Source organism: Ostrinia nubilalis, chromosome Z (assembly GCF_963855985.1).
Source record: "Ostrinia nubilalis chromosome Z, ilOstNubi1.1, whole genome shotgun sequence".
NCBI lineage: Eukaryota > Metazoa > Arthropoda > Insecta > Lepidoptera > Crambidae > Ostrinia > Ostrinia nubilalis.
In genome coordinates, this window is record NC_087119.1 from 15792710 (window position 1) to 15809710 (window position 17001).

At 35.1% G+C, this 17001-nt stretch overlaps 1 protein-coding gene and 1 long non-coding RNA gene across 3 annotated transcripts in view; both read left to right on the top strand.

Annotated features, from left to right (window-relative positions):
- The window catches only part of LOC135086523 (BTB/POZ domain-containing protein Tiwaz), a 40219-nt gene that overhangs the window by 17513 nt on the left and 5705 nt on the right, over nucleotides 1-17001 (top strand). Inside the window, exon 2 of the mRNA XM_063981253.1 lies at nucleotides 15926-16097. Within this exon, the coding sequence (XP_063837323.1) occupies nucleotides 15931-16097 (167 nt within the window). The 5' untranslated portion in view covers nucleotides 15926-15930. The remainder of the gene's footprint in view (nucleotides 1-15925; nucleotides 16098-17001) is intronic.
- LOC135087239 (uncharacterized) lies at nucleotides 13426-15082 on the top strand. 2 transcript variants are annotated; one of them, XR_010260722.1, is made up of 3 exons: nucleotides 13426-13875; nucleotides 14212-14380; nucleotides 14668-15082. It is a non-coding gene; the product is annotated as an uncharacterized LOC135087239 (long non-coding RNA). The 2 variants fall into 2 exon arrangements; XR_010260721.1 differs by having other exon boundaries at nucleotides 13426-13753.

Here is a 17001-nt window from a genome sequence, read left to right on the forward strand (position 1 = left end):
CAATTCCATTAGGTTAAAAAAACTCGAGCTTTTTGAGAATTCTAAGATTAGACTAATTATAAAGTATCGTAGTAGGGGAAGTGATCAAACATTTAAATTAACCTTTTTGTTATCCTTACCTACATTCAGAAAACGTGATATTTCTAGTTAGCATCTCTTTAAAGCTTCAGACTGCACGCGTTGGTTTGGTTGACGCATAAGTTATACTGCCTACACATTTACATTTTAAGAAGTTAAAGTAGTGGTTGCTATCTACCATAGCTGGGCACCGTTAATCAAATAGTTAACTTCGTTAATCGTTAAACCGTTAATAAAAAAATTAACTTCGTTAAACGTTAAAACGTTACATTTTGCAAGATTTAACGCAAGTTAACGTTAATCGTTAATCCGTTAACACTGATAATAAAACGAAAAAAACAATTGTATGCAAGGTTCAAATAATTTCGAAAGCTTGTATCGCGCATGGAATTTATTCCTCATATTTGATAACATTATGTATGTCCGTAAACATATACATTTATTTACTAAGAAAAGTGACGTCCACTCATTTAACACGAGACATAAGAATAAACTTGCTGTTCCATCATTTAGGTTGCATAAGATAGGTAATTCATTCTTGGGGAAATGTATTACCATATTTAACAAAATACCACACAACCTTGTCGAATTGCCAATAAACAAATTTAAGATACATATAAAAAATACCCTTATGTCCAAAGGGTACTACAAGGTTCGAGACTATATTGATGACAAGGATGCGTGGTCAGTTCAGTCTGCACATATTTGATGTACTTAAATTTGACTATTCTTACCGTTAGATAATTCCTGGCAATAAGTGGTGACTGAGTTTGTTCCGGCGTTTCTTCTCAGCACTTGCCATATGTTTGTCTCGAAGCGCTGGTAGGGCCCAAAAGATAAGGAGACATGTAAAGTGCCCCATAAGGGCTACCTTTTCTTTTTTATTATTTTCTATTGACGTTCATAAGTGCCACTTGTGGTCTAAACTGAATAAATATTTTTTGATTTTGATTTTTGATTTTTGCAAAAAGCTACAAGCTTTCGAAATTATTTGGGTATTTCTTCGGAGGCAAAATTTTCGATGTCTTTGGGTATAGTTCAGTAACTAACTAACAAAATGGCATGCAATATTTTTTTTCCTATAGCTTAGCTATAGCCCTATCTGGCGCAAATTACATTTTTGACATAATTGCTGTCTTTATACAAATTAAAAATATTTGAAGTGTGATTCTCTGATTCATATGGTGTGTCCGTTAGCCATTTTCCGGAACAAAATGGTTGATGTAGCATTTTCCTTTTGATATATCAATATAAATTAAAATTATTTCGAAAGCTAATGAGTTGTCCTTCTACAAAAAAAATGTGTCATAATTTTAATTAAGTTAGTTTGTTCGCAAAAAAATAAATAAGCAGTGTCCGGCATAAAATACTGATTCATATGGCGTGAGCTGTTCTTGATCATAACTGGTCAGGTTTTAATCATGAGAGTCTGGTTTCTGGCGTGGAGGCAAGCCCATCTTGCAACGGATGAGCTAGAAGGCAGACGTGGAGCTGGTTGGCTTAGAACCCGGTGTGACGAAGGCAAATACTTGATTCATCTGTGCTTGGTTCAGGTGGCATGCTGATTACAATGCCTACTTTATAAAATTATATTTTTGCATTAAAAATCTAATCTGTCTTCCATGTGATGCTTTTGGGTTATAGATTCATGTAGAAAAATGACAACACTGTAGTTTGTATGTATGACGAGTTTTACTCGATTTCAGGCAAAAAACTGATTCATCTGTGCGTGATTCATATGGTCAGGGCCCTATATGAATCATAAAATAAATTAGTTTTTGATCTATCAAGCACCAAAAAGGTGTTTATTAGCTGAGAATGATATCCCAGACTGCATCTCACTTACTTCTCACCAGATGTGATTGCGGTTTTGTTATGAATAAAAAAAATCATCATCATTTTTATACTATGAATAATGTATGTTTAAACAGTAAATAAGTAGTATATCCGTTAAGCTAGGAACCATAACACAAGCATATGTGTTGCTTATTTTATGGCTAAATGGCGCTGTATGAAATTCATCATCATCATCATCATTTCAGCCATAGGACGTCCATTGCTGAACATAGGCCTCCCCCAATGCTTTCCATCTGTATGAAATTGCCCAACGATTATTCATTTTTCTTATTATTTCACCTACACTTATAGCGTCCATAGCACATAATAATACTGCTGAGCATAGGCCTCCAATGATTTCGAGATTAACTGATTGCCATTGCTACAACCTCTATAAGCTCATCTCACCTTCTTCATCTTGTGGGTGGACGTTTTAACAACGATAGCTTGGATAAGTGATACAGCTGGGTAGAGCCATCTAAAATACCTTAGTGCCATAAGATGAAAGTCTACATCCAGTGTGTGTTATCAGTGATGACATATTGTTCTGAAAAGCGGCCTCTCACTATAGGCTTACGAACCACAAAATTGCATACCATACTATGGAGTGGACTATGCTTGGTTTTTTATGCAATCGAATCTGAAATGAGGAAATCCATAAACGGTCTAAAGTCGCATGGTGGCATAGTCCGATGTTTTAGCAAGCTGAAGTGATAATGGGCAGGACACATAGTATGCAGAACTGATGGCCTAGATGACCATCCAATGGATAGCAAGTTTCTGGAGTGGAAGCCACGTGCCGGAAACCTCAGTGTAGAACGTTCACTCACAGGAAGGCGCAGTCCGCTACCAACTGGTCATTATTGAAATCATTGGGGTAGGCTTATGTTCAGTAGTGGATCTTATGGTTAAAATGATTATGATGATGACAAAATATTATGGATGTATACTAAAGTTTCAGAAAAATGTTTTTCACGATTTATTGTGGAATTTTTTTCGTAATATTTTGATCTGATATTGTTTTCATAACAACTGATCTTTTTTTTTGTTATAATATGATTATTTTCTTAATATAGAGCCAATTGTACATAAAGATTTTAATTTTTTTTTTCTATTTTTGATTAATATGTAACAAATTCTGATTCATATGGGCACAAAATATTTAAACGTCGATATCTTGAAAACTACTTTACAAAAACGAGTCCCTTATCCAAATATATGTTATTGGGTGTACCTATTTTCATATGAGTCTATGTTACAGACCTAAAATTGAATTTGAAATTTGTCCATATGAATCAGCCGAAGAATGCAATTTCGAAGAAGTGCCCATTTGACCTTGCATAAGTACGATTATTTTTTTCGTTTTAGTACAACTGCATTTAAGAATAAAAGCTTGTTTTTATTTTTTTTTTATTATCATAATTTTATTTTATTTTACACTTTTTAGTAGTATCTCAATCTCAGAGCCTTGGTTCTATTACTATACAATTTAGCACCAAAGTGCTCGAAGAGACAAATCCAGCAAACCCAAACTCGATAAGTTTCCACCGTTTCGTTTAGGAATTCCTATGGCCACCTCCTGACTCCATCATCAGGACCCTGGACATCATCTAGTACTAAAGTGCTCGAAAAGACAAATCCAAGGTACCCAAATTCGATGCGATGCCACCGTATTATTTAGGAGTTCCTATTTTTTTTTGGTGCCATTTAAATCTATATTTAATAATAATAATAAATAATAAAAACGTTTATTTGAACCAAAAGTTACATTATGCATGTATTACTATGCAAAAGTTACAAAAAGTGGCATGATAATCGGGGGTCCCATGACTACTAAACTAGGTTACAACCTGTATCTTAGTAGCCAGTGATTCCTCAACTAAGATTTAAATACGATGACTTGGTCCGATTGGTTAGTCTTTTAAAACAAAACCAAAACTTTTAAAACAAGAAAAAGAAGACTTAAATTTAGTTTAAAACAGTGCCAGTGTTACATAACAATTATAGTACAAACGAATGAACGTGTTAATTGTGTGAGAGTGAGTGTGTGAGAGTGAGTGAGTGAAATTATCAGTGTGTAAGCGAGTGAGGTGTGCAAGTCTGTGCTGAGTGGTAAGGTGGCAACTGCATAACCTGATCCTATGTAAGAAGCGATTCGGTTTCATTATAGTCTTAAAGTTCCTAGTTAGTATGGCTAGTAGTTCCTATGGCCACCTAATGACTCCATCATCAGACCAGCTCAATGGTACCATAACATTGCATTGTCATCGTACTTACATAAGTATACCAAATTTCAGCTCAATCGGTTGAGGAAAACTGGTCTTAAATTCAGTTGCAAGAGTTGTCCCACACATACTAACAAGTGTCGTTGTGATCTGGTTACAAAAACTTTTGTTTTGGGTTCTGGAAGTTCTGGAAGCCCGAACGTACTTGTCAGAATGCGTTTTTCTAGCGTTTTTCAGCGTGCCTGCTGTATTTTTTTGGTAAATAGTAGGTACTGGATTAACGATTAACGGACTTACGATAACTTAACGGAAGTTAACGAGTCCGTTAATATTTTTTAAAGTTAACTTAAAAGTTAATCCGTTAATAGAAATGTTAACTTCGTTAATTAACGATTAACGGATTAACGAGTTAATGCCCAGCTATGCTATCTACCTATCTAACTAAAGTTCAGTTTCGGTTGTGTACATGCTTAAGGCTTATAATTACAATTCTGAAAGTAGGGATTGCCTGCGGGCTGCCGCGTCTAAGGCGCTTTGACTTAGCCACCTCAGGGCAGAACCGCCTTAGTGTGCTAGCTCGCGATTGTTGGGCAACTGTTGCGGCTGTGTTTACATTTATTGAGATACTTGACATAAATATACATACCTAAGCAGATAATCGATATTCCATGTCTATTTGAACAATCTTGCTCTATCGGGAAACCGGTAGAGTCCACTTAGATTTAGTTTTCATCCACGTGGATGGAAATTCAAAAACAACTATTTGTAATTATAATTTTACTACAATGGACCTATAAAATACAAACAAAAATCCTCCCAATATGACCTTTATCGTTATTAAATTAGAATTAACTATTCATTTTTAAAAGGAACTATAGTTTGTTCGTAATAATGTAGTGAATCATCAATCATCAGTGCAACTGCAGGTTAAAGTTGTATTCACAGAGGTTTTAAAATTCAAACAAATTATATTTTAAAAGATTATTTATGTTTAATGAATTTATAAAAAAACACTTAAAAGTTTGATGATTCACTGCATTCTTAACGCGAACGAACTTAAATTAACTTCAACCATTACTTCACTTTGTACGAATTTAATACTTTCAAAGTGCAATACTTTTATTTCCTCCAGTAGAGTCGACTGAAGCTAAACTCCTAAAGACCTACTTTGAGTGTCGCACCTAGGAAACTATTTCAGGATATCTTTTTTAAGTCGAGTGCTTCTACATAGTTCTAGCTGCTGTGTAGGCAATATATCAATGGAAAATACTATCCTAATCATAATTACACTTTGATTCATTTCAGTAAGGTTAGACAAAATCTTGATAATAATCTTATCACCTTTTATCTGTTTTTGTTCGTGCGCCATTAATTATGCTTACCACAGTGTCGTATTATCCCGCGAAAACTGTAGTAAATGGGTAGGTATACATACTACACAGATCGCAATATTTGAAGTGCCTGTGCCTCCCATCTGAGTACATTCGGTTATTTTTTAATAACCTTTATGAAGTTCGATCTTGGTAACGTTCGCCGTTAACCAAAAGCCAATGATTTTCCAGCGATTTAATTTACAGTTCTTCCGAGTTGTAATATGTGCCTATGTCAATAACCGAAGTCCCGTCTGAAAAACGAGGCTTTTTCTAAAAGCTTTTCCTGTTACTCGTATGTGCATAGGCTTAAGGGACATAATGAAATGTTTTCGTCGTTTTATGCACTGCGAGCGCTCTAGGCCGGACCAAGTCCGACTTCAATTATTTTTATCTTTTGAATGCATCTCGGCTGCAGCCGCCTGGTGGTGGCGACCTATCTCACTTGTTTCACACCTAACGCCCTATTCACACGGTTAATTTATGCTTTTGTGAAGTAGAACGTTCTTATTCGTCCCCACATTCAACAAATCTTAGCTTACAGCTGCGCTCCTGCTAGTTATAAAGCTTGATTACGTCAGATATTTTACATTTGAATCTTGTCAGCCATTTCTAAAACGCATTGGCCTATTTGTGCAATGCAAAGTAAAGGATAGGATGTTATATCAGGAAGTGATTCCCATTTGTGGATGTATAAAGGAATGAATAGAAGATGTGAAAAAAAGATAGCTACTGAATGGTTTTACAGTACCAAATCGCTGCAGGGCTTTTGTCACAACAGAGAAAAATATAGTAAGTAGCGATAGCGACTTTCGTAATTATATAGGCGCTAAGTATAAGTTTAATGTAAACCACATGCAGTCAGAAATGTCAACCATCGGCAATTGAGCTTAAGAGGTCACAGAATTTACTCAATACGGAAAAACGTAGGTAGGTGGGAAATCGATATTCCACAAGGTTGTGTATCTTCCTACTTAAGTGGCAGTAATTTCACTGGCGTACTTGTTAGAGCACATTACTCGTTTATTATTGTATTTGAAAGCTCATTGGGTATTCTATTAGTATCTAATAGCTGTAAAGCCAAGGAAGATTTCATGAAGAATTAGGTATGACTCAACAAAATGGGACATATACTTAGAAGCGAAAAGTATTGATTGGAGCTTGAGTTGTGTATTTGCCATTTATCAAATGAAATCATAAACCTAAATGAGTTTCTGAGCCCAATGTGTTAGTTTTACAGCGAAAAACATGAAGCGTAGAAATACTGATATCTGTCTGGTTTCATTAAAATAGGCCGGCGGCTTTAGGGTGCTTCGCGACAACCCAAAAAACATAATATCACACCGTTGCATTTGGAAAGCCTGGCTTATATAGGATACGCGACACTAATACCAAATATCCTTGCACATTTTACACTGCGCCTCTAGTCCCAAACTAAGCAAAAATTGTACGATGCACCCATAGTAGGTAAAAACTTTGTAGTCTTGTAATACGGATATAAACATACTTAATTTTTTTTATTATTTATTTATTTAAACTTTTGCACATATAAATAATATACAGTGACGGAATAAATGCCGGGTGAACTGTTGCTTTTGAATGATTCACTTTGAAACGAAAATGATTGCATTCAAATGATAAATATTGGAGTCATGTCTCGGTAAGTATTGTGCTAAATAATATTTCATGTTGGTAAATCTATCTAAAATAGACGTTTCTTAAAAGTACCTACTTACTATACTTACATATAGGTACACTGGACCGTAAAGAAAAAGGGTCGGTTAGTAAAAAAAATATATATCTTTTAAGTACATGACTTAGCATTATGAAACAAAACATATTGGACAGACAATACATTTATTGGAACTAAAAAGCTTGAATTTATTTAGTATTTACTAGCTTTCGCCCGCGAGTTCTTCCGCGTAGAAGTCCGTAGAAGTAAAAAAAAGGTTCAGCAAGGTGACGTACTTTTGAAGGTAATGAAGATTTTCTAACCGACCCGTGTGCTTTGCGGTCCAGTGTATAAAAGAGATTCAAAGACCTTAAATGAAATTATTTTGAAGGAGGAGAATAAAACGAGCGGTTACAGTGTCTGCATGCAACGTAGAAATTAATTGAAACGTCCAGTGCATACTGTGAAAGAGAGAATGTAGGATACCTATTTTTTTCACAACCGTCCAGGGTTTTCTAAATTTTCAATTATGACGAGTACGCTCTATTGCTGATCGCTTTAAAAGGCATTTTTAAAGAATAATATTGTTGGTATAGAACTATAGACGCGGTGCCCTGTGCCGTGCTTATGGGGATTTAATTTCGGATTTTTTTCCACATTTTACCATCATAAGAAATCGGTGCGAAGCGGGTGCCAAAATCAGCTTAGGTATGGACTAACAAGCTTAAAGTCCAGACCTCCAAAAAACAAAGATACAAAATTAAGTGAGTTTCGAATTTTCCGTGGCATCTGACGCTAAAACTCCATTACGGAGACTCAATTTTGCATTTTCTCACGATTGAATGAACTCTGATGGCTACGTCGCGTATTGGTCACTTATTTAATTTTGATGGCATGGCCGAAGGGTGGTACAGGGGAGTTGATCGTCAGTCAATCTTGTTACGCGTAGTTATATTAGCTGCCGCTGCTGCGTCTTTCCATTCTATACATAGCCAGAACGCAAGGGTGTGAAACTAATCGAGTATAGTTTGGATATGACTTTTTTTACTAAGCTCCTCCAAACTATACACGACCAGTACGCATACGCTGCGTACTGCTCGCGTATACTTTGTAGTGACTTAGGTCAATTATCTTCCTCCAAAATATACATCGCCAGTACGCATACGGACTAATCATGTATGTATTGTAATAAGTGCGTGATTACAATTTATACGCGAGTAGTTGCATGCTAGTCATTTTGACTTATTGACCTCTCTTTCTATTACATACTAGCTTTCCGCCCGCGGCTTCGCTCGCGTGGAATTTTGTCTGTTACAGAAAAACAATATCGCGCGCGTATTTGCTCACCGTTTAGACCTACCCTGGACTACGACAAACATTTTAAAACCAAAATCAGCTCAATCGGCCCAGCCGTTCTCGAGTTTTAATCAGACTAACGAACATCAATTCATTTTTATTTATATAGATAGATTAATTCATATCTGCGTGTCTACTTTAAACATTGAATCATCTTACGACACGTGTCATTGTTTTGATAAAGGATTTTTTGGTGTTTCTTTTTCTTCCATAGAAAAGATATTTGTTTTGGGGCTGATATTTCACCAATTGTAGGTATGGAAATATGTCAAAATGATTTTGTTCTTGAGATAAAAGTTAATAAATAAAATAAATAATAAATAAATATCCTTAGACATTTTACACTGCGCTTCTAGTCCCAAACTAAGCAAAGCTTGTACTATGGGTACTAGACAACGGATATAAACATAATTAAATACTTTTTTTTGTAAATACATACTTATTATACATAGAAAACACCCAGTCCAATACAAACAAATATGTTCATGCACACAAATGTTTGTACTGTGCGGGAATCGAACCCGCTACCACTTCGAACCACTACACCAAACGGCCGACAATACAAACCTAGCATTTAAAGTCTCGCATAATATTGTATTTAATGCGCGTTGAACTTTCTTCTCTCACTCTCTCTCATATTAATTAAATTGTTATTTAATTTGAAATCTACCTAATCAATTTAATTTAAAAAACCACTTACAATAGTTTTAAAAATCTAGATTTATTATAGATTCAGTAAAATAATAATATTTTATGTAATAATATCAAATAAATGTAATTTTAAATATAGTTCCATATTTTACTGAATTTTACTAAATCAATATCAACTAAACACACTCTAGTCAAGTGTAAGTGGTGTAGTAGAAACTAATCGAGTATAGTTTGGAGATGACTTTTTTTACTAAGCTCCTCCAAACTATACACGATCAGTACGCAAAATTCGTGTATAGTTTGGAGTCACAGATTTACAAACAGGCACTCCGAAATATACACGAGCAGTTTCCTATGGGTGCGTTCTGGCCATGTATAGAACGGAAAGACGCGCCGCTGCTGTGGGCAAATGTCCATAATGAATTTATGAATTTCAGTCGCATGTCATTTAAGGCCGGGTAGCAGAGAAAATGGCGAAAATGAGGTTTTCAATTTTCATTTTTGAGGTACTAAACAGTAAAATTAAAGGCTAAGATTTCTTTTGGGCATAGTTGAGGATATTTTCTAGGGCTATTAACGGATGGAAACACGATTTGATGAAGTTGACTCGATAGAATAAATTCCCAAAGTTACCTCTATTCGTTTTCTATTTATGGTTTTATTTTTAAAATAAGCGATTTGAGATTCTGAATCTTTTACTAAACTAATGTTCAGAAATAACTTGAGGGCTTTTAACGGATGAAATTTTTATATTGCGTCTTATTTAGTTACTATGTTAAAAAATGTGGAAAAAATCGCCCATGACGGCTTGGACAATCTCAATCAGTCGCGCGGTGGCGCTTACGGAGGTCGGACGCGTGTCAGTTTTATGCACGTGACAGTTCGCAATTTGTCAATATTTTTGACAATGATGACTTTGATGAGTCACAGTATAATAATATCAGTGTTACTGGAGAAAGCAAAAATTTTTGATAATTAAGAATTATGAATTTTGTCTACTTATTGAAATTTAAATTGTTGGCATCCTTTTAAACTAAGACTCTACTCATGATACATAGTACATTCCTCAAATATGAGACAAAAGCAATGAGTTAAAATTACATTTTAATAGTACCTACCTACATACAATCGACTTACACTCTTTAGAAGAGCACACTTACACAAATAAATAATAAAAAATTTGGTCAGTGGGTCAAAATATAGGGGCAGCTGCACGTCACTGAAAGACGCATCTGGGCTGGAGAACATCCTTCATCCTTGCTTACAGATGCAGATGTAAATAGAGTTATAACTGGACAAATTTTACATGAAATGTTTAACAGAAATCAGTTTTTGCGTGAAAGAGTAACAAACATCCAAACATCATGACATCCAGACATCCAAACTTTCGCATTTATAATATTTGTAGGATATTTCACAATCCAAACTAATATTTACTATTTAGCATTTACTTACAGTAAATATTAGTTTGGATTGTGAAATATTTAAAATAAAAAAAAGAATAATACAACAAAATAGGGTTTCAAATTACCTATCTATATCTAATATTAAAAAGAGGTAAAGTTTGTGTGTTTGTATATTTTTTAAATTGTAAGGGGTAATCTCGGGATCTACTGAACCGATTTAAAAAAATCTTTCACCAATAGATAGCCACATTATATCTGAGTGTAATAGTTTAGTATACAGTGTGAGTCACGTTAAAGTGTACATATGAAAATAGATGAAACTAGACCTATTTTTATCGACAAAAAAGAGGTCAAAAATTTTTTGAGATTTTTTTTTAATTTTTTATAAAATTTTTTTTCTTCCAATTACTTATTGTAAATAAAACGTAATAACTTTTAAAATAAGCGGTATATCCTGATAAAATAAAAACAGTAATAATGCTAAATAACAGGCAATACTAAAAAAATACATAAAATACACAAAAAAGGCCAATAAATAATAAAAAATTATACTTTTTGAAAAAAATCTGCTTAAAAATTCGTGTTTTTTTGGTTATTTGATAAATTTCTACAAAAAATGCCCCTATAACCGGGGGTTTTTATTACTTTGTATTATTCTCTATCGTATTACCTTCGTAAAACCAAAAATTGCATGTCTCTATTCCTATCACAACGTTTGAAATGATCGTTTGAACTAAGCCTCCCCGGGCGCGCCATTCAACATTTCGTTAACAACGAAACTGAAAATGGCTCTAGATTTGTAATTTTGATAAAGACAAGTTAGATTTCAAATAAAAACAAAAGATTTCGAAGTAAAATAAGCATTTCAGTTACAATTAAAATTGTCTCTACCTGTAGCGGAGAATAATGTTGTGGCAGGCCATTGTTCAAACGATCATTGCAAACGTTGTGATAGGGATAGAGACATGCGATTTTTGGTTTTACGAAGGTAATACGATAAAGAATAATACAAAGTAATAAAAACCACCGGTTATAGGGGCATTTTTTGGAGAAATTTATCAAATAACCAAAAAAACACGAATTTAAAAGCAGATTTTTTTCAAAAAGTATCATTTTTTATTATTTGTTGGCCTTTTTTATGTATTTTATGTATTTTTTTTAGTATCGCCTGTTATTTAGCATTATAAGTGTAGCTCAAAGTCAAACTCTAGGGACCTCTGCTTAAACTCCCATGAGTGCACAGAGGTACGAAGGTAACCGCGTGTGATGCTCATAGTAATTTTCGATACAGAACCCCGTACATACGTCATACATATTATAGAAAGAAAACACCCAGACCAATACAAACAAATATGTTTCTGCAATTTTAGTATGATATTTTTATTTATTAATAAACAAAGAGACTGAACAAAATTGATGCGTGTACTGATTAATGTTATTAACCACATGCAAAGCTTCGTGAATTGCAACAACTATAATTTATTATCCAAGCTCTAAATAATCGCTACTAAGAGTAACTTATCATAAAATGTTTTTCCAATCGCTCAAGCTCCCAAGGGCCTACTGATAGGTCGGGTGACGTAATCTTGAAATTCTTTAAGCCGGCGCAGAACTTCCAGCAGGTCGGGCGCCGCCACGGCCACTTTGAACCGTGTTTACTTTCTGCAGTTATATTTTATATTTATTCGATTCTAGAATATATTCCCAAAAAGTCTGAAAGGTGTTTTAATTTGTATCACTTGGATATGATTTGTATTAGAAAGTGTTGTGAGTGTGAGGCTTGAAGGGAAGGAAGTCAACCTAACCTAACCAACTGCGTATTTCTATACTGTGTAGCTGGAAATTGTGGCGGGAGCTCTTTGGCGCGCTGTCTTCGGAGAAGAATTGCGCGCGCAGATTTTGACAGCGCGAAATACCTACTTTAGAAGAAATACCAAGCCTTAAGTCCATTATGGCCGGTCGACGCAATATTGGAAACTGAAATTTCAAGCATATTAGAATTAATATCAGCTTTTCTGCAGACTACTTAATTAATGAATATTAAATTGCTTAATTTTACTATTTGTATTATCTCCTACGTAATTGGTAGAATATCAAAGCATTTAGTGTGTGTGTCGTGTTTAATTTTTGCAATAAAAATGACAAAAGGAGGTTGAGTTACATAATAGTACAGTTAAGTAATTTGTGGTATAGTAAAAATTAGTACCGTTAACCTTGGAGGGGCCAGTTACTTTTCACTGGAGCAATCAGCATTAACTGCAGAAAGTATTGCACCACTATAAACTTGTATAATAATGTGGAAAATAATAATAACTAATTACTTATAACAATGCTTACATTATGTATGTACACACGACAGCACATCAAGCTACCCATTTTTGTTGCATACTCGCCCCTATTACAACTGCACAAGAACCCGCAGTGGTTACGTTGACGTGCCGTCGTCCGTACAATTGTACATTCCTATAAAAAATATAGTAAGTATGAAAAAAGAGAAAAATAACCACAAGCGCGTATGTGAAAACCGCGAAACTGAAGTAGGAGTAAACCGCCCATGTTGCTCGATGCGCTCTGATTGGGTCACACGTCGTCCACGCAATGGCTTCGCAACGTAATGCTCAAGAAAAAGATGGCGTGACGTGACATTACCGCTCGTATTCACAAACGATGCTTGCTTAAGTGAATCAGGAAATCGAACGCACAGAGTTGAATAGAGCGCTGTGATTGGTTCGTGTGTCACCCTGTGCGTCCACGCGTACTGTGAGACCTCATAGTAATGTTTGTGAATAAGGGCGTTAGTCAGGTTCGCTTAGATTGGCACACACCTACAGTCTGTCTATAAAGTCGTGACATGAATGTTTGAGGAACTAACATTATTCATGTGTCTGGCAACACCAAAGATCACCAAACATATGTACATCAGCTGTCATCGAGAACAAGTTGTGGAACAATTTTCATTTCGTGGTTTTTATTGTTTGACTAATCTCCTGTAAATTATTACTCAGCTACGAAGAAAAGTATAAACAATGAGTAAAGTAAATTGGAGTGCTACGCGGAAAGTGATTTTTAAAGTTTTCCAGCAATGTTCCGCGGAGTACCAAGCTGGTCAAATTTTGTGGGATTTTGATGTTTTTTATGGGCGAACAGCATCTTTGACGGGTACGTAATCGTGTTACTGCTTGTTTATAATCTACCTAAAGTAACAAATTTACTGCATTTTGCGATTTGGTGACCAAAACAGGCATTGTTTACATAGGACATTTTTAGGTTAAATTTTCATTGTAAGTACGTAATATTGTAGTACGACCATTTCTTTTGATATATTAATTCAGTCAAGTTTTCTACGAATTTTGAATTTGAATTAATTGCTTCATATCTATATTACCCGTTCGCTTTGGCCATTGATAACTGTATGACATCACTTTCACATCAAGTTGTCCGTCTACAAAAATAATAATTTGTTGAAATATTTTGTTATGATTATGATTTAGCTCTTATTATTTAAATGCATGTGAAATGATATCTTGTTGGTAAATCTTTAACAATAAATAATATTAGTTAGGTATTGTAGTTATTCTTTCCATCCCTTTAAACTTTGAACTTTTTTTTTTTTTCAGGAAAATCAGAGAGTACGGTTAAGCGCATAGTCAATGAAGGTTTTCAGAATAATGGAAAATTTAGAACTCCTGGGAAACACAGGCAAGGCCGACCAAAGAAAGAAATGGATAATTTTAATATTTGTGCTCTGCGCCAAAAAATATAATTTTTTACACGGTACAAAAAGAGGTAGGTAAATAACATTTTTCATCTTTTGCATGTTTTTTGTTTGATGTGAGCTATATTCATTCTTCATACAAGGTAACCTATATAATATTATAGCCTATGTTAAGCAGTTTTTTTTAGATTGTAATGATGAAATAATTTTAATTGCACCCTCCCCCTCCCTCTTATACACCCTTAAACCCCCATCCAAACAAACCAACAATGAAATCTTTCTTCTTAATAATATGAGTATAGATGTATAAAATATTATAAAATTTTCACTAACAAGAATCTATTTATTTTTCCACCAGGTCACAAAATGTTCGCAATCTCTAAACATCAAAGGCATCACAAAAGACATTTTCAAAGGAAAGCGTTACATCATAGTCCATGCTGGAAGCGAAAAGGGGTTTGTGCCAAACTGCCTCCTCATATTCACTGGCAGAAATAATTTGGAAGACTACCATTTAGAAATGAATGCGCATAACTTCACGAAGTGGATTAAAGAAAAACTAATACCAAATCTTCATGAGCCTTCCATTATATTTATGGACCTGTACCAAGACAATTGGTTATTTGCTTAGGCGATAATAACAGCAGCGAAGATGATGATGTGAATGATGACAGCGCTGCTTATGAAAGTGGCAACGAAACTTTTCTTAACATCGAAAATTTGGAATCCGATGATGAAAGTTATTAATAAATGTCCTTATTAACTATGTATAATGCGTTTTTTATTATGCTGATTCAACAAAAATGCTTGGTAAAACCTCTCATAAGCATAGGTACCTACTGTATAAAAACAAAAACAAAATATCGTCGTCTAAATTGGTTAAGGGCTGATTTTTCAATCGTCGGATAACTTTTAACTGAAGAATAAGATTGGCACATTGACAGTTTCAGTATGGAAAATATGTCAAAATGACAAGTTTATTCATCAGTCAAAAGATATCTAAGGATAGAAAAATCTACCCCTAACTAAATTGCCCTAGTATCAAACTCATTTGGTCAAATTGTATAGGGTTGCTACATGAAGAAAAAAAGCGCCCTCATTTTATGTCACGACTTTATAGACAAACTGTACTTGCGTCACAGAGATTGCTGCACAGATAGGACTTTTGCCAAGAAAGGTGTCAACCCAAACAGAAATGAAAATATTTTTTATTACTAGGTATTTCTTACATGAATGCAAATGGTTATTTAAGTATGTCATAGAGCTTATAGGAATTATAATTAATTCGAAGCTGCCATAAAATCCTATTTAAAGTTACTCGCCAATAATTTAAGCGCTTTTCAAGTAGGTTACCACCCTACATACCTATTTTTAAAACATTCTGCTTCGCGAAATTACGTAACTTGGAAAACGTCATCTAGGTTTGCTGGGAAACTAACATCGTAATCGAAATCCACAGAGGTTATTTCTAGTCGAAAGTGCAGCATAATTAAGAACAGAAATACCTACATCGATTTCAATTACGATTTGTAAATTGGAGAGTCATCTTGCAGTGGAGGGAGACCCAACGACCTTATGGTCGGTTACTTACATCATCATCCCATGTACATTTCCAGAGACGATGCTACCTGTGACCAAGCCCGGGAGCCCGCAGCCCGATGGCAGCGGCATGGAGAAGCCCCCGATTGCCGGCATCCCACGAGTGGCGCCCACCACCAAGTTCAACGCGCCTGTCCACATCGATGTCGGAGGCACCATCTACACATCTTCCCTGGAAACTCTTACTGCGTGAGTTTGTAACAGTTATTATTTACTACTAGCGGCCGCCCGCGACTTCGTGCGCGTGGGTTTTTTCATACAAATGTTTTTTCCCGCTAACTCCCGTTCCCGTGGGAATTTTGCAATATCCTGTTGTAACTAAGCTTTAAGTTTACTAAGGTACCTGCATGCCAAATTTCAAGCGTCTAACTTAAGCGGTTTAGATTTTTCATAGAAAAGGATTTTCCCGCTAATTCCCGTTCCCGTGGGAATTTCGGGAATTCCTTTCTTAGTGCACCTCTACGGTACCTAAGCTATGTTCCTTCCAAATTTCAAGTGCCTACGTTTAGCCGTTTAGGCTGTGCGTTGATATGTCAGTGAGTCAGTCAGTTTCTCCTTTCATATTTAGACTATCTTCTCTGTGTTCAATTTTCCAAGCTGGATGTTGCAAACATCGGTGTTGTTGAAAGTGGTCTACAAATTCTACGACGCCAGCAAATCTAGAAAATGATAAATATTCGCAATTGATTTTGAAAGTTATTTGTATTTGTACAAAAGCCGTTAGTGAAATTTACTGTGGAAGAACAAGGTCTAACTAGGTATAATCCCAATGACCAAAATCCGAAGTGGGTACAGGAAAATACAGCTATCAGTATGTACTTATCAATAAAATAATAGAGCCCAAACTCTACCTAGCTCCTAAACGAAGACCCACACGAATTAAACGCTCGTGGTGGGAGTCTGATTGCAATAAGTAAAAAAAAATTATTAAAAATTGACGATTTGCGTAAAATTCGTCAGTTTTAGAAATACTTACTGCTTTTTTCTAATTGTACATTACTACGACGAAGCTCAAAATGCCTGCAAAACGGTAAAATCAAAGAATTAATAAACCCTCCGATTTTGTATTGTATAAGGGGAGTTTGTTTGTACA